Source organism: Anas acuta, chromosome 2, assembly GCF_963932015.1.
Source record: "Anas acuta chromosome 2, bAnaAcu1.1, whole genome shotgun sequence".
NCBI lineage: Eukaryota > Metazoa > Chordata > Aves > Anseriformes > Anatidae > Anas > Anas acuta.
In genome coordinates this window covers 109,302,886-109,326,266 of record NC_088980.1, presented here as the reverse complement: position 1 = coordinate 109,326,266, position 23,381 = coordinate 109,302,886, and the positions used below count along the sequence as shown (strand labels likewise).

Sequence of the window (23,381 nt, the reverse complement as noted above, 5' to 3'; positions counted from 1 at the left end):
CCAAGTGTATGATGATCTCATGTTTTCACTGTAAATGAATATGCAGTCTAGAATGAATTTGGAGGTTTGATTGGAATAAAAGGATTATAACTTATATAAATGAAAGAAATCTGTGATATTTATTGATAATCTTGTATATATTTGGAGTATTAGAATGACAAAGAGAAGCTAGTGCTTTAATAGTAGGGCACTTTGCTAAGGCTTTGTTGCTCCACCATAATTTCACAATCAGTTGTGGTGTTCTGTGTTGCTGTTCCACACACAGGATGGCATGAACTGATGTATTTTATTTGTGTAGTTAGGTTAAATTGCTTTCAACTTCCAAAGAGATGAACAAAAATCTTTTGTGTTTTTCTATTAAAAATGCCATTAGAAAATCTTGCTTTTGTGAGGGAGTGATTAAATTCGCATTCTCTCTTTACAACATATTAAAATTTGTTGCTTGCTCATTGTTAGACAACTGACATGTGGCTTGTTACCAGAATTTTCATTTAGCTGAAAGCTAATAAATCTCATTTCTTGAACAGTTAATGGAAAAGGGCCGGGCAGGACTAGTGTGCTCCTGGAAGGTGCCAGTAGCTTCCCATTGATTAAAAAAAAAATAAACCAGGTTGACACTGTGCCTCTGTCCCAAGGTCACTGATTTCCCATGGGTTCATTTTTTCTTCCTACCAGTTTTGTTACTTAGCTCCAGCCATGGAGCTGCCTTGAGTTGCTCAGAAGATGTTGAAGCCTCTGAAGTGAAAGGTTTGGCTACTACGAACATAAATAATTGTTTTTGTGTAGGAAATGGGTAGTGAAGGGGGTTATGAGCAAATGATGAGAATGTTTACAGTTCATGAAACAGCTGCAATGATGGCTGTATGAAGTAGAAGGTAGGGTTTTTTGTTCGTTTGTTTTTTTTTTTTTTTGGTATCTTTCTGAAATATCAATGTTCACTAGTCATGTCTTCTCTGTGGTTTTGATTTACAGTGTTGTAAAGGAAGGACTAAGAGCTAATGACTGAAAAGGTAAAGCTGAAAAGTTACCTGAGAGGAGATGTCAGATTTATACACAGGATGCTCTGTTAGATTTTGCAGATGAATTGGCCTTACGTTGTTAAACTCCATTGTTTAAAAAGTGGTGATGAAAGAAACCTTTGCAAAGATATGAGGAGGTAGAAAATGCAGAAAAAAATGGTAAAAGAATAATCAGAATAAAAGACAGTAATATTAAGGCATGCAGCTGACAGTATATTTAGAACTGTAGGCATAGTTGCAACTTTTATTTTCATTAAAAAAGATATGTAGCTATACTTATCAATAGGTTTTAATACTGCTTCTGCCAAAGATAATATCAAATACTAGTAAGCAGCTATGGATTATTGTTGATTTTAATGACCCCAGATGGAGCCAGATATTGATTAAAGACAAACTGCTTATTAGTGTTTGTCTCTGAGCAGAGTATTTCTATTCAATAAACCAAATCCAAGATGAGTATTGATGCATGTATCCGTTGCAGTAATCATGCAAATTAGAGAAGAGCCCAAACAGAAATTCGCTGAGAAATGTATCTGTGTGCACAGTGGTGTTTTTGATTGGATTTGCTTTATCTTTCTAGTGGCTTAAGCTGAAATCCTCGATTTTAGGGAGCAAAATGTGTGCATGCTCATTTTAAAGAGTAAAATCTAATTCTAATTTAGAATTCCAATTACATAAAGTTATCTATCTATCTATCTATCTATCTATCTATCTATCTATATATATATACTTCAAAAATACATGTTCTAAAGAAGAGATTAAATTTGCAGCCAGTGAGAAAGCAAGATTGTTGTATACATGCAAGGCGGGGGTCAGGATGATATTTTAGATTTGATATTTCAGGAAAGCATCACTATAGATCTCATACAGATTTTAAACAGCAATAACTATTGCTTGTTTCTAATGTAATCAAAATATTTTAGATGGAGTTGGAAAATTTTATGTACATTTTTCTTTTTCTTTCTCTCTCTTTTTTTTTTTTTTTTTTTAATTTATTATGAGACCAAAGTAGAAGAAATAAGAACTGATTGTACAATACGTATTACTTCATGCTATTTGGTATTTTGCCATTGAGATTTCATGCCCTGCAGGGATTAACCTATCTGTCATTATGTGACATCTGACATGCCTCACTATGAATTATTGTAACTTGCAATGTCTTTGCTTTTTTAGTTAATCCTAGAATCAGAATTCAGAGACAGCAAAACACTGTTGGATCACTCTAGCAAACTTTTTTTTTCTTCAGGAGAGCTATTTGGGAAATTTCCTAAAACAAATTTCTTCGTCAGGAATTGCCAATTCATTAAGCAGTACCTCTCCTCTCTTCTTCCACAGAGTAACATCCACTTCTGTGAGTTTCTAATAAAGTTCAGGTAGGCTTTCATGGCAAACCTGCTTTTCAGTTCGTTCAACTGCCTGCCACTAATGTGTGAGACCAGGCAACTGTGTTTTGCAGCTTTTAGATTCTTTACTCGTCTTTGGCTTCTTGCTTCCCCATTGGTCTGGATGTTGATTTGGGTTCCGTGGCTAAAGCTGATGCCCAAATTGAACTCCAAAGCTCAATTTAATTTGCAGATTTCTTTAGGAAGTGATTGACAGTGGACCTTTCTCTCTCCCCCCTACCCGCCCCATCCTCCTCCCCCAGTCTAGTAGTATTTTAAACAAAATGGAAAGTCATACTTTCATATCTCTCAGTAATACACCTTGTATTGGTTTTGGGGGTGGGGTTACTGAAAAAAGATAACATTTACTATTTCTTTAATTCAGATGACATTGGTTCACTTAATTCTGTATGTAATGGGCTTCCTCTTCCTGTTTGACATATTCTGCACTTGAGTTATCTTTTTATAGGGTCTTCTGCTTTGCCGTAATCAAACAATTAATCTCTCCTAATCTTGACAGAGACAGTTAACATTCCACCAGCAATATACTCTGTGAACAACCGCCAGTGTTTTGTTAGTATTCTAGCCATCCAAAACTAAATGCTTATATCCAGACTCAATGGCACAAGAGATATATACACAGGGCTATTGAAGTCTCTTTAGCTGAATGCCAACTTACATAAAACATGATTTAAATGTAAATAACGTTATGGAAAAAGATTACACAGACCATGTCAGAAGTTTGTATTGTGTAGGGCTGATGAATAAACAGTATAAGTATCTCAAATGAATTCTTATGAGTTTTTTTTTTTTTTGGGGGGGGGGGGGGGGGTTGTAAAAGTTTATGTTCTTGCACTGTGAGATCACGACATTTGCTTGGTATTTCTGTGAAGAGAAAACCCAGTGGTTTGAGGTCACTAGTTTTCTAGAGAACAAATTGATGTGAAAAAGTGCAATTGCCTTGGAACTAGCTTACATAAGAATAAGATACATCAGGATGGTAAGCAATGTGGATAACTGGTTTGCTGCCAAAAATGTGTAGTGTTAATGTGTAATCATGCTACAGAGTTAGTAGCACATTTCAAAAGGCTAGGAAGAGGAAAACAATCTGCTTATTACAAAACAGAATTAAAGTCAGTCATCCTTGCTGACATACTACATGAGAACTTTCAATACCCAGATAATGAGGTACCCAGCATTTACCATAGGGATAAGATATGCTTGAAATATTGTATAGTTCCAGCTACTCTTAATTATTAATTTGGACTGATCTCTAATTACACGAGGCATCCAAGCATGTTGTCAGACTACTTAAAATATATTGATGCAAGAGAGTGGATGGTGTAGCCTTGATTGTGTGCAAGCACATGTACATGTATCAATGTATTTATTTTTTTAATCTTTGTTAGAGAGATGTTCTTTGGATTTTGTTTCTTTGGTGGTGCTGATAGTAATGTTTCAAGAACAAAAAGGAAAGAAAGAGTTCCAGGAATAGCTTAAGTGCAGAATGCAGAATTGATTTCTGCTTATTATAGATGCTCTTGCATCTGAACACCACTACCTCCTCTCCCAAAATCCTATTTATATATATTTTTTTTAGTTTTTTCAGAAAGTAGTCATATGATTCTCCAAAGTCCCCTGAGATATATCAGTAGTACAAACTATTAGGTCCTTGAGTCTTCCTTCAGCTATACAGATGCCTAAACGAAATTGAACCATTCTTGTCACAGCATGTTTACACCTAGCTGAATTTTCAAGATGGTGTTTGTGGCAAGGTGCTTTGTGTCTCCATGCTTGGGGGCATGCGTTTGGTGTGGAGGAGGAAAGTGTTTATTTCTCAACTGTATCCAGAAGAATCAGAGAAATTGCTGTATTCTGGTGACCAGCATCTTAAGTGGGTAACTTGGAATACTTGTAGAGAAATGGATTGAATGGAACCATGGCAAGAATAGTACTCAAAGCATCTTTTTAAATTCATTGTCTCAGTGTTTCAAAGAGTAAATTTTTGTCCTTTAGTTGTTTCTACTATTTGGATCTATACTAGGGACAAACAGGCTAGTTCACAAACACTGAAATTATGGCAGTGCTAACTTACTGTCTTGTTTTCTTGTTTTGGTCCTATATTCTTTCAGCCCTGATGCTTTGTGTTGAAATAATCTTAGACTAGAGTTTGACTCTTTCTCCAGCAGATGGTTTGACTCTTTCTCCAGCAGGTGGTTTTACCTTTCAGATGCACAGATCTGAATTCAAGAAATGTGGTTGAATCTCTTTAAATCTGTATAAACCTAACAGATAGAGAAGAATTTGACTTTTTGTTGTACTTTGGTAAATGGAAGTTTGCCCAACTTAAAGGCTTTAGGATTTGGCTCAATATTTATTTTAAATCCTGATTTCCCAGACATAAACTGTTCTAATGGAAGCATCCAGATATTTGAGAACATGCTACAATTGTATTTTTGTGTGCTTCGGATGTGCTTTAAATAAAAAAAAAATAGCAGATGTTTGAACCACGAAGTGTACTTTTCCTGAAGCATATGTTTCCCATGTTGCACTAGCGTGGTATGCTTACCTGGTGGAGATACTTTTTATGGTTTTGAGAGGAATTTTTTTCTTCTCCTCCCTCCTCCACTGATAAAACATCAGAGGTACAGAATACATCTTTTTGCACTATTCTGAAACTAAATTTGGTAATCAAAGTTAAAATGTAATGTTGGACGGAGTCAAGAATACCTCATTTGATTCTGACTTAAAACTACAGACTTTTCATTATTGTCTGAGATGATCTGCCATTTTTAGTACTGTGTGTAGCTTCTACAGTCTCAGATGTGTTTTTTCTTCTGTGAAATAATTACAGGTGGCTAAAGTGGAATGTTTGGGTACCATTAGCACCCAGGTTTTACTAAGATTAAGGACTTCTCTGAGTCTAGAAGTTTTGATCTTGAAAGAAGCATTGATTTAGAGCTGGACTGCTAATTCTTGGCCTATATATATATATATATATATATATTTTTTTTTTTTTTAAGTGCAAAAAACTTTTAGATGTTGAATTTGGAGGGAAGTGATGTTTCCTCACTCACAGCATCTGAAGCTAATTTGAAATCTACTGATTCTGCTGCCTGCAAATAAACTGAAAGTCTAATTTAACGTCTGGGCAGGGTATTATTTTTGGAAATCCTGAGGACCACTGAAAAAATTGAGTGAAGGACCCACTTTTCTTTACTCCTCTGCAGAGGGTTGTTGGAGAAAAATGGAAGCTTTCTTCTGAAATGTCAGATTTATTACAGAGATCGCACAAAAAAGGGTGGGGGGCAGATTTGGATTGCCAGATTTTCCTAACCACAAAACAGGATGTGCTCCCCTCTCCCTACCCAAGGACACAGTGTAATAATCAAACCATTCATACTCATTTCAAACAGCATTTTAATACTTGCCTTTTTATTTTTTTTAAGCTCTTCAAATATTTCTTAGCTACAAACTGATAAATGGCTTTTGACTTACCAGGTTGGCATTAATTTTCAGGAAAATGATTGCATTTTTGGCAGGAGAGATAAACTAAATTAACAAAAATGTAGAAATTGAATGATGAGCCTGTCCCATAGTCACAAATATGTTGTGTGCTTTTAGGAATCTGGAATTAAAACTCTAACTCTGTATGGGTAAGCACATAAAGCCACTTCACTATCTGTGTATCAACAAAGGCAGCCTTGTTGGGCTGTAGAATGCATGAAGCTTCACACGGTGCTTCAGAGTTTAGAAGTATTCTTATCAAGCTCAACTCAAACTGTCTTCTAGACAAAAACAAACAAACAAACAAAAAAAACCCTTTCTTCTTCTTGGACTATGATGACAGTTCCCATTTTGGGCCGAAACCATTCTGTATTTGGCTTATTTTAGAATTGCTTTCTATTCCACTTTGAGCTTGAAGAAACAAATTTACCTGTTGATTGTCTGTGGATTGAGAGTGAGAGAGCTTGGCATACGCATTTTTGTCTTGCCATGGAGCTGAACTAAAAACCTGTTTGCTTTACAGAAATTATACCCACAAAGAGAACAGCATTCCCAAACATTTTGAGATGGATCATATTTTATATTTAATATTGTTTGTTCAGGGTCGCTTAACAGAGGACAATAATATTTCTAAAGGACAGGTTACTAGTCTGTTCCTGTTTTCAGAAATGTTCTGTATAAAAGTTTTTAAGTCAGTGTGGTTGACACTGGTTGACAGCGGTTTATGAACAAGCAATGTATTTTGTCTGATGTACAAACAAGTTTAGCTACTAGATTGTGGTTACTGTTAAACTTTTTTAATTCATCTGCTCTGATTGGAACGGTGCTGGAAAAAAGGACAGAACTGCTTAAAGAATGCAGGATCAGGCTATTATTATACTCATTTGAACAAGCTCCGTGTGATACCTGTTGCTTCCTTGAGGCTCAGATAAGCCTAACATCAGATTTTGTCTAATTAACTACTGAAGACAGTGACTAGGTTGTTTCGGATCATTATGTGATGTTTATTGAAATTTCATCCTTTAATTTTGAACTGTGATTTGGTTGGAATAGCTGGGAATTTGAGGGGAATAAAGCAAGATGGAACAACTGGAAGGAGAAACCTCAACAACTTCTTGCCAGTTTAAAGGATGAAGAAAAAGCACCTAGTTGTTTAGAATAATGTATGAATTTCCTTCTTCTTTCTCTGCAAGACAGTCTTCCCTTAAAGGTTGATCCTTTAGGTTAGCGATACCAAAACCAAATTTAAACTAACCTGTGAGCATAAAATGCTAGAAGACCAAGAAATAAAACACATTCGTTTCTCAAATATGTGTAATCTTGCACAATTATTTTTGTCTGGAGTGCCAAGAATTTGGAAGTTGAATCATAAATGCAGAAATAAACATGAGTTTTAGGGACGATACAATTGAGAATTTTAAGAAATCAAATATTTATGATTTATGATTTCCTATAATGTAGTCTGCTATTAACAAACTATCCATGGACTGATACTCATCCCTTCATCATCTTCATTTATCTCAAAAAAGGATGGCAGTGTTTGGCATGTATGCATCTTTTCCTGAAAGGTGTTTAGACACTGCAGTGGTCAGCACAGCATAAGAACATAAAATAGGAATTAGTGATTCCATGATTTTTTAAATCAGAAAATGATGCAACAAGTAAGGGGAGAAAAACTGGAAAAAAATGGTACACAAATGACTAGGGGAGTCATTTTTCCACTGTGAGATTCCCTGTTGCTTCATGTGTTTCCAAGATAATTGATTCTGAAGTCTTTCTAGTATGTACATCTGCCACCACTTTGGAAAAAAGAAAAGAATGTATTTTTCTTGAGAGGTTGTGCTCTTTGGACTGCAGGTTAGGAACTTGGATCAACTTGCTTACAGGGCTGTCATGTAAAGGTGGTACAATCAATTCATTTTCTGTTGTTTGATTTCTTACTTGCGTAAGCATAACATTGCACTGTCGTCTCTACTAGTGAATTTCTCAAGTTTCTGTTCACCCCTTCACAGCCCTTTCCACAGTGTGCTTGCTCCCTGCTTCAGTCATGCCAGCACTGCAGTCATGCCATGCTACCACAAGCACTAACACTGGTGGTGGCTCGGGAGCTGCAGGCACTGGTGAAAGAATTCCTTCAGCTTTGCTGCTGAGGAAAACACGTGGCCCTAAATACATAGGCATACTCTAACACGATCCATTGCCTTGTTTGTTCATCAGGCATTTTGCCTTCATAAAACAGTGCCCCTGTTTCCATGCCAGCAAATTTTAGCTGCTAAATAACCTCGTGGCAGCAGCTGAAGAGGAGACTGCCAAAACAAGGGGGTGATGAGGAGAAACGTTGGTGCCCTGTACCACACAACTTGGGATTCCTCGCTATTGATGTGGTGGGGCAGGGGCCTGGTGCCTTTGCAAAAGAGCAAACCTCTTTTGGCTACTGCCATGTGTGAGGTGCAGCAAAGGGCAGTTTTAAAAGCAGCTAAAGTTGAGCAAGTTCCAAGGTGATAACTCCACAGCTGTCAAAGCTGAGTGGGGTACAAATTTGTTTTGTGCTGTTGGTGGCAAAGTATGCCTCTGTACTTTGGGGTTGGGTCTTCATCCTTTATCCTTTGAACTTACAACACTGAGAGGTAGTGGCTGTCAAAAAAACTCATCTTAGAATATTTGCTGGGGATTGCAGTTGGGCAGGATTTTGTGAGAACTGTTCCACAATTGGAATCCTGAACATCTTATAAATTTGTACAACTTTTTCAGGGTTGGCATACAATATTTATAGAAAAGTGATATCTTTACTAGTAGACAGTGATGCCTTAAACAAGGGGTAAATACTTGTAGTCATATACTGATCATATCTTGCTGATTATGACATCATCCGAACTCTAGTTTTCTTTAACGTACATTGATAGCAGGGTCCTAGCCCACTTTATGCTAGAATTTGGTATCATGGTGAGTTATGTGAATTTTGCTGCGGATATGCTTTTCTTCTGATCAAAGACACTGATGGTGGTAAGGTAGTGATGGCAAGGTTTCTTTGTTCTTGTTGTTTTGTTTTTAAAATAGTGTATTTTCTTGAGCTACAATGAAATAACTTGGAAGTTTTAGATTCAAAACAATTTAGTTCTCAAAATTCTTTCAGTGGTGAAAAGGAAAATTATGTGGGAGCAACGAACATTCAAAATGAACTACAATGACCTTTTGAAGTGCTTTATAAGGGGATAGCTAATTGCAGTTACGGGGGAATGTCATACGAATGGAAAAGGCAGGAAAAAGTTTCACAGCTGCAGCTTCTATGCCATAAATATTTCAGGCATTATTTCCTCCTTTTTAAATTGAAAAATAGTTCTCATTTTTCTTTGTTTAAACAACAACAACAACAAGATACACACTGACATTTATTTCAATTAATCCTTTTTAATCATAAGTACTACTACTTCCTTTAGTAAGGACGCTTTTTGCCTCTGCAGTAAATAGTCTCTCCTCTTTCGACCTGACAACATATTAGCAGAACAGCCTTACTGAGTTAGGTATCTCTCAAGCTTGTCAGTTGAAGTTTTCTTTCCTCAGCTTGGTCTTCCCACTTCTAGCTCTTAATGACTTGTGGTAAAGCCAGAATTTAGTTGTTTTTCTAGACAAACAAGAACACTCCTGACAAACTGACTGGCTTCCTCTGTATTCAATCAAAACCCAACATTTTCCTTAGAACATTTCTTCTCTGGAGCTACAAACTTCATCCAAGACTAATTCTGGTCAATTTACTCATAAAGACCATGTTGAAATCATTGGTTTATGTTCATTACTGCTATAAGTCTTTGTAGGTTTACTGAAAAAAATACTTCATTGACGAGATAAAATTTTATACTAATGGGAGTGCTTGTAAGCAAAGTTACAAGGATTATGTAAGTTTTTATCATTGTTATCTTCATTGTATATAGAACCCTTGTCAGTAAGGGATCATTGGCTTCTCTGCTGAGATTGCAAAGAAAACCACATTTTTTACTTGAAAGACAGCTGGCTGTTTGTATCCTTCTTAAATTTTCAGGATATGTTTAAATCAAATTTAATGCGCCCTTCACTTAGTTTTAATCCTTCAGGATGTATACTTTGGCTCTTTCTCAAGAAACGATCTTCTGAGATTCTCAGTGGACTTATTTCTCTAAATTTGATATCTTACCTAATTAAAGAGATGCTGGTGGTTGTTTTTTTTTGTTGTTGTTGTTTGGTTGGTTGGTTTGGGTTTGTTGTGGTGATAATTTTTTTCTTTAAGTGAGAAAAGTGAACTCTTTTATATTTTGAGAATGAAGATCTATGTTGTGACTCTGAAGTTTATCTGTACCAGTCTTCATGTGTTCAGAACAGGCCTAAGAAAAACAGGTTTTTATTATTTATTTTATTTTTTTTCCTTTGCAATAACCAGTCCTTTCTTTTGTGATTGGCTGCATTGAGAGCACTGAAAGTCATGCTGTGGAGAATCCAAAATCCTAATTTTCTTGATGGGGTGTGACTGCTTTTCCTTCTCTGCTGATGTGGTACTGCATAATATAATTGGGTATCTTCAGTACTGTGGCCTGACTCCAAAGAAATACGTAGTCAGACTTTATATTGAGCCTAGATATAAACAGATTAGAATTACTAACTGCGTGGGAAGTTTTCTTCAAGTTAAACTTCTTCTTAACTTCCCACATTCAAATGTTCTTGGACAAGGACACAATGCTTTGTTATATAAACATGAAAGAGGTATTAAATCATTTTGAATTTCCAGTCTTGTTGTTAAAATTTGCCTGGGATCTTATCAAAGGCCTGGGGGAGTTTCTGTAATTCATAGTTCAGAGGAAGAAATCATTGATATGTTTTCATTACAGATGCATTGTAATGGAGCCTCAATCTGTAGAAGAAGACCTCCAATATGTACCAGAGATTTGGCAACCCAAACTGAGTACCAAACATGCATTGCAGAACTCTGGGGGCAGAAAACATGTCTTGAGTGATGTGCACAGAAACAGATACAGTTTTAACATGTATCCTGTGCATTCCAGGGAATATCTCCACTCAGAATAAATGCAACGTGTGATTTTCTGTTTTCTTCCATGATTATATGCACACTTTCTGTTTGAAACTGGACAAGGTCATAGCCCTTTCTCAGTAGTAGGACTTCTGATAGATTTTCACCCAGTGCTATGTAAGTGTTGTATTTCAAATGCATAGCATGGATGATGGGCATGTTCAGGTGAAATTTAATTGGAAGTCAGATCGGTTTAATTCCTACTTCTCTAGAATAACCACATTTAGGGATCAAAATAAATTTGTAGTTATAAGGTCTCCCAACATCTCCCTTGATTCTTTGATTTTTTTGGGGTTCCCTAGGATCCTTTACACGCATTTAGCTACACGAAATAGTTTATAAGGCAATTCATGGCATTCCTAAATATATTCTTATAATATATTGAAATTTGACATCTTCACAATAAGAGAAAAATACTTAACATATTCTTAAGGAGGGAAAGAAATGCACAATTCCTCTTCAAACAAAAAATGAATTATTATTTCGTACATGAAATATCAGTTTCGAGTAGTGACTACATGAATGAGGGATTTGTATCTCTTTTACACAATTGAGATATCCTGGAGATAATTACTTTTGAATTTATGTTTCCTTTGGTGAGCACAGTGGCTTTGTAACACTGCCTGAAGTGTTCAGTCATCACCCAGATTTGTTACTTGCAGTTTCAAACTTCTTTTTCCAAGTGATGGACCAAGAAAGGAAGTTTATCTATCTTTTACTGGAATAGACAACAGTAGAGTTTTAAACACTGCATTCTTATTTATTACTTCACTAATGACCCTCATATTTCTTAGTGTTAACACCTCTCTGATGTTTAGTAATGTTTATATTCCTCAGAGGCATTTGTCTGGGTTAGTTTTATTGTCACGTCTGTCCTCTGATGCAGGTTTTTTTAGGACTGGTGTGAGTCCTGAAAAAAAGGTGTAAGCAACAGCTGGCAAAAAAAAAAAAAAAAAAGTTCTTACTGTATCTTATGCCAGTTGATTTATAGTGATTTATGTGTTTTAAAAGACAACAATTTTGGATGTCTTTGGGGATTATTAATGTGATGAAATTTTTACTTGTAAATTGCTGGGAGATTTGGCTGAGCGGCTGTTCCTGGTGTCTGATAGCTTCTTAGTGACTGTAAGTTAAGATGTAGATCTGCTTATGGAGATCTCTCTGTCACACAAGTGTCTCCATATCTGTCCTTGGTTGATGTTGTTTAGCAGTAGCCCTGTGTGAATTTTGTTCGTCAGCTGTGTTCTCTGTTTGCTGTTATTTTTAGTTTGAGTCTTGTCAGGGTTATGCAACTGTAGCAGCACAAGTGGATAGCTCTCTCCGGATGTCCAGGGAGCAAGGAACATGCTTTTCTCATCCCATGAAGATGAATGAGGAACAGAATAATTTCTTTAGTTCCCAGTTACTTTCCTAGAAAGAGAATAGGAATCTTGAAGACAGAAAATAAGCTCACATGTTTAACATTATGGCAGGCGCTGAATAAAATGCCTGAGAAGTTGTTGGAGCCAGAATGAGAATCAGGCAGTCCCCCTTCTGTGGGCAGCTACTTCAGCGGAGCAATATGACATCATTTTCTTCGTACCTGACCAGTGAATACAAGAAGACATCGCACAAAATGTGATTTCAGTGAAAGCTGAATGCTCAAGGTTTTGAAGTCCAGTGTTCTGTCCTGCTTGATGATAACCCCTTATATATATATATAAGTACATATAATTTTATAATATATAAAAGTATAAATAAATAAATAAATATATATATATACACAGTCATGTAAAAAAGAATCTTGTTGCCAACCCCATTTTTGGGTATCGGAGGTTAGGACTGCTGTTTTCTGAGTAGAGGTTACTTTGGCATGAGTTTATCATGAGGTAGGGGAGCAAAGAGTGTGCCTGGAATGACCACTGTGACAGAAGAGACTGAAGTGAAACTAAAGAAGTTTCAAAAAGTCATAAATCAAACCAACTAACCAAAACAACCACCAACCTTGAAGCAGATTCATTTGTTGAGTAAGGGATTACTGATACAATATAGAAATATGAAAACATAAAAGCAATGTAAGAGAAAATAGAAAGTTTGCAGTTGAACTTGGAAAGAGGTATAACGTTAAGTAGATCTTTCTAATGGCAAAGCATACTGGTGGTGGTGTCCATCATGGTTTTTACTTAATAAATGCTTGTATGCTTAATTAAAAAAGCTTATTGACATTGGATTTGTGTGTGAGAGTAGGTACTCTTTTAAAATTCATTATTCTGAGTAAGGTGATCATTGTGGTATGCTTATGCCTGAGGTCTTTTGTTCATTTTCTTTGTTTCAAAGACAGGTTGGGAGTATGCCTGTGTACCAAAGATGCATTTCTAGAGCTGAAAGAAAGAGGGAAACAAGGGCTTTTGTCTTCTCCTCTCTCTGTACTCAGTTCCCAGACAGTCTACCACAAAGTTATAACTGGTTCCAGATGGCTTCTGGTGGAGAGAAAGCTTACTGAAACTGCTACTCTGAGAAAGAAAGGGGAAAAATGTCATAACCAAAAAAAAAAAAAAAAAAAGTGAAGTGTTCACTGTCCAGCAGTCAACTCTCCTGATGAGCACTGACCAGTGAAAAATGTGATTGTAAAAGTGTTGTGAACCAAATGTGTAATATGTATCCGTTTTTTGAAGAATTCATGGATTTTTCAAAAAAAAATAAAAAAAGTTTGTGCATAGCATACACTAGCTGCATGATGCTGCACAGAGCAGTACCATGTCAAAATGCTGGCTTAGGAGCAGGGTGGGAGTTTCATACGTTAACACAGTATTATCAGAAGAGCTCTTTCATGTTGAAGGAGGTCAGGTTGATGCAGGAGGCAACTTGTCCTGAGCTAACACAGTTATGCATGGTTCTACTCTGCACACTGTAAGCTGCAACCATTAATTCACACTAAAGGGATGATAAGATTACACGTGTTTCAGTTAACTATTTTGCACAGCAGTGTTTAATTCCAGTCTCATCTGTCATAAGCATTATAGTAACTGGAGTTACTCAGAAGCGAGTGAGAGCAAAACTATGCCAGGATTTATCCTCTTTGTCTGAATTTCAGTAAGAAAAAATAAAGTTCCCAGCTAAAGCTCACTGGGCAGTCAGTGTGCCTGCCAGATACTTGACACTATTATAATACAGAGTTCTAGAAGAGGAACATTTTTGGTCACTTTTAAAGTTTTGTTCTTATGTTTATAGCATATCTAAAGTTACAATGAGTGGCAATTGTTTCCTTGTTATTGTAAAGAATTTTGGAGGAAAATTCAGAGCATCTGAAACAAAATAAAATGTGAAATGCAAAAAAATATAAAAATAGTAAGTTATGGTAGTATTTCAACTTTCCATTTCCTCTTCAGAAAATGGTAACACAAATTTCTTACAGCCACCAATTTAATTTTAAGTATACTTGTTTTATTATTTTTACTGCAATTGGCCAGTCATGACTGTGTCAGGTGAAAGTGGGAAATCCATACAGACTTAGTAAGATTTGCACTTGTGTCTCTGAGCTGAAATGGAGATGTGGGGCTTATTCTCTGTTGTACTTAGATAAATGGAGACAAGAGTGGCTGCTGCATTTTTTCTGAGAGATTCAATTTTGTGACTATTAAATAATAGATCGTTTTATCCAGTCAATAGTGAGTGACCTTATTTTCGTGGTACATTGTTTTGTAAATAATGCAGAGACAAAAGTGCAAGCCATGAACAGCCTCTTTGGGTTTGCTGTTTGGAAAACCAAAGTTTCGAGGGAAAAACAAAAAACAAACAAACAATCAAAAAAAAAACCAAAAACACTTTGAGGCTTTCTCCTCAAACACACCCCTGACCCAGCAGCAAAGGCAGCAGTAACTGTCACTAAATATCTGAGGACAATTTACTAATATTTTGTGTGAGTGCATATGTATGTGTTTTGGTTGGTTTTAAAGAATGCTGCATGCATGAACCTGCATAAAAATAAGGATAATTTTGTTTTAATTTATTTTCATATTTGTGGTTGAAATTAAGATAGTTTATTACTAGAAAGCAAAAATTAAAAAGCTTCAAAAAATGAAAGCTTTATGCAGATACAAATAGCAGTAAAACGGTCTACTGAGCAGTCTTGGCCTTCTATCATATGGCTATTGGAAATACTTTTTGTCTGTCTGTCTTTTCCTTTTTTCTTTTGTACTTTTGTGTGGTGGTTATCGGATCAGATATAGAGGAGAAAGGAGAATATGACACGGATTGCATGACATATGATCAAACAAGCCAATATTAACAGGACACTGAACATGGTGACTAGTAAGTAAGCGTGTTAGTTGTAAGCATTTTAATCAATTCTATTGTTATCTCAACCCTTTGAGCCCCACGTTGGATGCCAAAAAGGATTGTGGTGGTTTTACCATGCTAGGCAGCTGAACACCACAACCGCTCTCTCACTCCCTTTCCTTAGATGAGGAGGGGAAGAAGTAAAATAAAGAACAACTCACGGGTTGAGATACGGATAATTTAATTAAAGTAAAAAAAAAAAATTATTAAGGAAAGATTATTGTTAACTAAACAATTTAACTAAAGGGGAGAAGGGAGGGGGAAAAGGGAGAAAACAAAACAAACAAACAAACAAAAAAAAAACAAAACAAACAAAAAAAAAAAACAAAGCAAAGGCTATGTGGAAGTACAGAGGAAAGAAATTACTCTCTACTTCCCACAAATGAGCAATGCTTGACCATGTCTTTGAAGCAGGGCCTCAACGCACATAGCTGGTGTTTGCGAGGAGGAACGACGTTTTCACGAGAGCCCACCCCTCCCCTCTTCTTCCTTTTTCCAGCTTTTATTGCTGAGTGTGACATCATATGGTATGGAATATCTCTTTGGTTGGTTTAGGTCAGCTGCCCTGGTGATGTTTCTCTTCTCACTTTTTTGCCCACCCCTAAAAGGGTTAGAGAGAGTCCTGATGCTGTGCCAGCACTGCTCAGCAGCAGGCACAACACTGGTATGATACTACTGCTGTTCTAGCTACAAGTGCAGAGCACAGCACTGTATGGGCTGCTGCAGGGAAAGGTAACATCCCAGCCAGACCCAGTACACCTTGCAAAATCCTTTATTCAGAATGGTTATCATTTTGTAAATTTTAAATGGCCTTTTCTCTTTTAGCATTTAATTTTTCTCTTTACTGAATTTGTGCATTGTCTACATGGTCTGTTTTACCACAGTTTGAAATGTTGCTAAGAACATCTGAACTGCTCTTTATCACCAGTGAGAGCTGACTTTTTAACCGTAAAGTGGAAACAGAGATGTACATACATGAGGAGGAACTGCAATGGCCTTTTCTCCAAACACTATACCAGGGGCCATAGGGTCTCCTACAGGTCCCCCAGGGCAGGCCCTGTGTCACTGCCCCACCAGGAATGGGCTGGCCAGGGGCACCAGGCACCTGCCTGGGGATGGGCTGAGGCTGTGGCTTCCCTACAAGTTCTCAGGGGCTTCTCCCTAGTGGAGTCATTTTCTCCAGAACCTGAACCAAGCATTTAGTTGTCCTGGATAGTAAAATAAAAGGTCTTTGGGTGGTTTTGTGGTGAACTGACACTATAAGGCATTATTTTTTCAAGTTAGAGGTGAACTGTGTATTTTTAGAAAGAAATTGCCTTTATGACTGTGAGTGGGTTACAGCTCAACTCCTGCTCTACCACTGAATGCAGTAATAACGCTTCTAGAAAACACCCCTGATCATTTGTCCTGTACTTCTGTTCTTATTTTCTGATTTTTCTAGAGCAAATGTAGTTGCCTGAAGAGTGAGGCCTAATGTGGGACCTACGCCTTGGCTAGGGAGCCTTTGATGTTCAATAAGATGACTGCGGGTAAAACAAAGAAACAAGAACAATTCAAAAGTTTTGAATATTTTAAATAACAGAAACTGACTGCTTAATGTCTTACTAGAGGGCAGCACAAGTATAGAGACCTAATAATCATGGCATTAAGACACTGTTTTATTGACAATTTTACTGAATCTTGACTGTATGTCCTCATGTAAAAATTAACCATTCATTGTGCATATTCATGGATGGTCTTGTAGAGCACCTTGATTTGGAGGAGATGTATTTGTTTCAGTGATTATTTTGCTCTAAGTTCATAGATTGGTTCTTGGCACCAGAACCATGTCATCTTGGATGACATGTCTCATTCCCATGCTAAATCTAGTAGAAAAGGCTGTCTACATTAGTCTGTATCAGTCATCTAAATTAGGTGTTGATTAGGTGTTTTCAGAACTCTGAGGATGTAACTGGTAGAAAATTTGAAATTAACCTCCTTTTTTAAGGGGTGAACACTTTCGATGAATGTTTTTCCTGCCACTGGAAAAGTAAGCACAAATAAACCATATTTTAGTCTAAAGGTATAAATCTTTGTGTAGCTTTCTTAGTAATCTTGCAGTTATAAAGTTGTTAATCAGAATGCAAACAATATGCAATATCCTGCTGAATGAAGGTAGAAGACATATGACTTTTAGTTTGCAAAAGTGATTCCTTCGTGTGCTAATGCACACATTAACATGAACAAATTAATCTAGATGATAATGCTAAGAATAATGTTGAAAAAATGTAGAAAGAAATATATAGAAAAAAATCTCAGCACATATTTCTTACACAGAAAAAGGTATAACAAGCATTGTGTTATTCTGTTAAAGTTAACAAAAGTGACTTTTTATTAACAGAAATTCAGAAGTAGTGACAGGATGACTACTTCTGTCTTCATTTTCCTCCACCCAGGGGAGGATTATATAAAGTTATTATAAAACTATAAAAGAGCTAATTAGAAAAAAAAAATGAATTTACTTATAATATGCTATTATGTTGTATATCAGTAGTTGTTTTTTGTGTCCTTTCACAATTGTGAATTACTGCTACCATTGGAATCTGAACAATAGCAAAATCTGAACAATACCTCGAGTACTGTGTTCAGTTTTGGGCCCCTCGCTACAAGAAGGACATCGAGGTGCTTGAGCGGGTCCAGAGAAGGGCGACGAAGCTGGTGAGGGGCCTGGAGAACAAGTCCTACGAGGAGCGGCTGAGGGAGCTGGGCTTGTTCAGCCTGGAGAAAAGGAGGCTCAGGGGTGACCTTATTGCTCTCTACAGATACCTTAAAGGAGGCTGTAGTGAGGTGGGGGTTGGCCTGTTCTCCCACGTGCCTGGTGACAGGACGAGGAGAAATGGGCTAAAGTTGTGCCACGGGAGGTTTGGGTTGGATATTAGGAAGAACTTCTTTACTGAAAGGGCTGTTAGGCATTGGAATAGGCTGCCCAGGGAAGCGGTTGAGTCTCCATCCCTGGGTGTCTTTAAAACACATTTAGATGTAGAGCTTAGGGATATGGTTTAGTGGGGACTGTTAGCGTTAGGTCAGAGGTTGGACTCAATGATCTTGAGGTCTCTTCCAACCTAGAAATTCTGTGATTCTGTGAATAGCAGAGTTTCAGAGATGAAAATCCTATTTCCAGAGTTTTCTTACTAGAGGCTGTTAGAAAACATGGTGAGGAACATTTAAAACATATGAAATGGACTTTTTATGTATGGTGTATTTACCTATTCAAGCCTTGCATTTAGTGTTCTTTTTAGGCAAATCCATATATCTGAAATTAAAAAACTGAAAGCTTTCCAGGATACTAATAAAATCAACACTTTCAGCTTAGGGAGTTTTTTGTTGTTATTGTTGTTCTTTTAAAAAATGTCTTCAAAGTATTTTTATATTCCTGCAGACACCTATGTGAAAAAATGTAAGGCAAGGTTTATATGGAAAAGTATTTCCTGTTAACAGTCTGGTTTATATAGTTGCAGAGAAATAAAGCTTTGAGAACACAGTCTCCCCAAGTCTAGAAACAGAAAGCAGTAAATTTAAAGGTAAATATAGTCCAAGAATAATTCATCTGAAATTAATTTTGCTAATTGATTAGACAATTTTGAGGAGATGTAACAAACGTAAAATGCTAAAATTGCATTAATTTTGAGCCAGAACTGATAGTGCAAACTGAACAATGTAACCCAAATACACAGAAATTTCTATGCCACCTGGCTTGCCAAGAAAGTTTTTGTGTAGGTTCTTTTTCCAATGATGGAGTCCCATTGACCTCAGATGGGACTTTGTACTGTGATGGGCCTCTGCTTATGGCTGCCTTTGTAAAGGAGACCTTTGTGAATGCCAGAGGGAGTGCAGAGGATGGTGGATTCGTTTACTTTTTTGGATTATCCACTGTTTTGTCAGAGACATACTGAAGTTGATTTCATGTCCAGTGATGACTTCTTGATGGTTTTGATTATCAGAACTTGATATCCTTTTATAATAAGGTCACCCACTTAAGGGATGAAGGGAAGGTGGTAGATGAAGTTTCCTGCATTTTAGCAAGGCTTTTGATGGTGTCCTCACAGCATTCCTCTGGACAAATTGTCCAGGTGTGTGATGAGCAGGTACATGCTACACTGGGCAAAGAACTGGCTGAATGTTGGGGCGTAAGGGGTTGTAGTGAACGGAACTAGATCTGTCTGATCACTAGTGGTGTGATTCTCCAAGGCTCAATATTAGGGTCTGTTCAACGTTTTAATCAGTGATTTGGATGCAGGAGTTGAATGCATAAACTTGCTGGAGACACTTAAATGGGAAGTGATGTGGAGCCTTGAGGAATGAGAAGCCTTGCAGTGGGATCTAGATGGATTGGAGCATTGGGCGTTCAGCAATAGCATGAAGGTTAATGACAGAAACTGGATTCTGTATTTGGGATTGAGTGATGCTGGACAAAATTTCAGATTGAGAGAAGAGTGGTTTGAGAGTGGCCCTGTAGAGAGGGATCTGGGTATGCTGGTTGGCAGTAGGCTAAACATGACCCAGCAGTGTACACTGGCAGACAAGAGGGCAAACCATATTTTAGTTTTTACAACACAGTGTAGCCAACTGTTCAAAAGAGGCAATTATCCCACTGTGTTTACTATTGGTGTGGCCCCACCTTGAATACTGTGTGGAGTTCTGGGCTCCACGATATAAAAATGATGTTAAAATACCTGAATGTGACAGAGAAGGGCAACAAGGCTGGTTAAAAGGGTGCAAAGCATGTATTATGGGTTTGTTAAGCTTGAAGAAAAGGAGGTTGAGGGGTACCTCTACAACTTCCCAAGGAGGAAAAGTGGAGAGGGAGATGATCATCTTTTCTCCCTGATATCTAGTGACAGGATGTGTGGGAATGGCTGAAAGCTGTGTCAGGGGAGGTTCACACTAGACATTAGGAAAAACTTTACCAAGAGGTTAGTTGGACACTGGAACAGGCTTCCTAGCAAGGTGTTTGATGCCCTGTTCCTGATAATGTTTAAGAGGCATTTAGATCATATTCACAATCATGTTTTAACTTTGGGCCAGCCCTGACAGTTGGACTCAATGATCTTTGTGTAGGTCCTTTCCAAGGCCTTTTACCAAGGCATTTATTGATATACCCCCAACAAAGGAGGTTGTCTAAAATCACACAGTTGCTTTTTTATGCTTTCACTAATGAAGCTGATTGCTAGGTGCTGTTCAAGAAACACAGCAAGCTCAGTTCAGAAGAATATTATTGTAAGAAGAAAATGTGTATAACATTGTACTGAAATCAAGTAAGCCATTTAATGAGATTAAAAGCTGATTGCCTGGGCCTCTGAAATAAGTGGATCTGCTACTAGAGTGACTGAGAACATTGATCCTTTCCTTGAAATACTGGTGGAAAAGCCATCAGGCTTCAGATCAACCTTGAACCACCTTTTCCTATGGATGCCAAAGAACTTCTTCCCACCCCAAATTAAATTTGCAAACAGGCTGGTTTATGGATTTGTCCTGACCTCGGAAGTATCCTTGTTGCCATTCTTTCCAATAATGCCACTAATGGTCATAGCACATCCTCTGCTCTTCTGCAGAGCGCCCTGTAAGTAAGTGCATATAGCAGGGCTGACTCCCTCTTCTTAAGTACATTCACATTAAAGCTCTTGATAATTGCTTACAAAATTCCCTGTGGGATAGGTCCCATTTACTTTTTCTTGGTTACAGGGGTAAGTGTAAGTCATCAGGTGGTCTTTAAAGGCTGTGTCTATAAAGGAAGTTTAAGCATTAAGCAAAAGAAGCAGTCTGCCTCTGTTTAAATTTTCTCGGACAAATCAGAAGTTGTTCTTAAGCATTCTGGATTTCACACCAAACAAACTTCTATTACACTTCATGGATTTTTTTTTTTTTTTTTTAAGGCTGGTGGGAGAATCATGTTTAGGAACAGAGAATAGATGCTACTTGTTCTTTCTTCTTGCCAGATGTACCCATAAAGATCACACGTTTCTTGGCTAAGCATGGGGCGAGAGTCCAAAGTCTTTGTATCAGGGCTATAAGGAAATTGGAGACTTATTCAAAACATTACTTTGGAAGACAAGAGTTATAGATGTTGTATGGGTTTGTTTGTTAACAGTGAGACTTTTTGTTTTTGCATTTATAACTAGAATGGAGAGATGTGATGAGGATCAATTAATGCTTAAGTTGTCAACTCAGTGTTGTCAACTCTAAATAGTATCAGTACATTTCATGAAGTGGTGACTGCAGAAACTTGCGGGTTTTTTTTTTGGATACACATTTCTGGCAGAACTAAGGCTGTCTTTTTCCTCCCAAATCAAGTTGTTCAGGATATAGCTGAGAAAACAGTGTATTGGTATTAGTTGCATTCCATGGGTGAATAAATGCCATCTCCTAACTCCTCAGCAGTTGCTCTATCTCATGTGACAGCTGAATGTAGTAGGTCTCATAATATTCCAATATCTGCTGCACAGTGGATTTAGAGATACTTCATTTACTTTATTGTTGTTTTTTATCCTTTCAGTAAGGAAGTCCATATACTCCCATTTCAGCACAGAATGTGCACAACATCCATGTGTCTGGGTTGTAGCAATATCGCTGCTCCTTATAGCAGCCTGCTGACCTGGTTGTGGCCAGGAAAATACACTTGCACTAAATATATAAAATAGGAAAGGAAATACTGAACAAAGTTAGCGGAGAGTTCTTTTCTTTAGAAAATTTAGTATAACAGCAGCTGCAAGTTATCAAGCCCTTTTTCATTTATAATTCATAATCTCTTCACTAGAATAATTTTGTAAAAGCAAGCAACTGGGTGACAGTAAAATTCAAATTGTTCTTGAATTACGTGATGTCATTTAAAGGATAACTGGTTATTTTAAGCATGCTCTAATTTGAAATGTGAATATACTTCATTGATTTTCTTCATTATTTAATGATAATCCCTATTTGTAATATAATGAACTTGTATGTTGTTTCTTAAAGAGAGACAATAAATACCGCTTTATGCATCACTGTATATTTTTGTAGGGGATGGTTTTGTGAGTTTACAGGTGAGGAAAGGAACAAGTTCAACTGCCAACTTTGTCCATCATTCCATACAGTCCTTGTACCTTGGATGCATCTTCAGTGCTAAGCTTAAAAATGCATATTACTATGAAAATGCCTCAAAAGTGTACTTAATTTTAATAACTTAAGGAGCAAGTTGAACACTTGCATAGAAATAATTTAAATAAATGGTGAAAAACAGCTATGGTAAATAGGAAACTTAAATTGTAAATACTTTGTGCTATTAAATATGATTACCCTGATTAAGCGATATGTTCTTTCTTTCTTTTTTTTTTCTCACAGCCTGTGCTTTCCGTTACAATGGGCTCTCCTTTGTCTACCTCATCTACCTCCTGCTCATTCCTCTGTTTTCAGAACCCACAAAAACAACAATGAAAGGTAAGACATTTCTTGATTTATTTTTAAGTGACTGTGCTGGGCATAGTACCTGCAAAAGCCTTACTGGTGTGTTTTTTTTTTCCCCTCATTAAGTGAGCTCATTTGTTATATACATGTATATACATATATCATGCTATAAACTCAGACACTGCAGTTTCTCTGTAGGCTGGCTTTGGTGTTGAGGGACTTCCAATACTGATGGTTTGTTTGGTTTTTTTTTGCCCCAAGGTGCAACTGGGTACTGAGGGATCCTTTTATGGCATTATTTCACTGGGAATCCTGAAGTGATTTGGGTGAAAAATTAGTTTTCAGAAACCACCCAAAGGCATCTTACTGTGTCCAAGGGCTGGATTCATAGCTACTTTTAAGAATTAAATTTGGTCTTAGATTTTTTCACTCAACTGCGTTTTAGATACTTAAACACCATTGTCATCCTGATATACATTATACAACTGCCTTAATAAAGATAACAGAAATGCCTTACTGATAGAGATAACAATGTATCATATACCTATCAAACTTTTACAATTTTAAATATGAAAACAGTTGTGCCAACCTATGAAAACAGAAATTTCTATCTAGTATTACATTCTTGCTATTTGTAGGGCACCTGTTTTCTATAAAGGAATGACTTCAAAGTCAGCAGAA

General features: G+C 37.0%; 1 protein-coding gene across 9 annotated transcripts in view; it reads left to right on the top strand.

The window, feature by feature from the left end:
* Positions 1–23,381, top strand: part of PIEZO2 (piezo type mechanosensitive ion channel component 2) — a 310,777-nt gene that overhangs the window by 32,910 nt on the left and 254,486 nt on the right. For all 9 annotated transcript variants that reach the window (XM_068671657.1, XM_068671651.1, XM_068671648.1 and 6 more), the window contains exon 2: positions 22,638–22,733. In XM_068671657.1, coding sequence (XP_068527758.1) covers positions 22,638–22,733 — 96 coding nt within the window. The remainder of the gene's footprint in view (positions 1–22,637; positions 22,734–23,381) is intronic.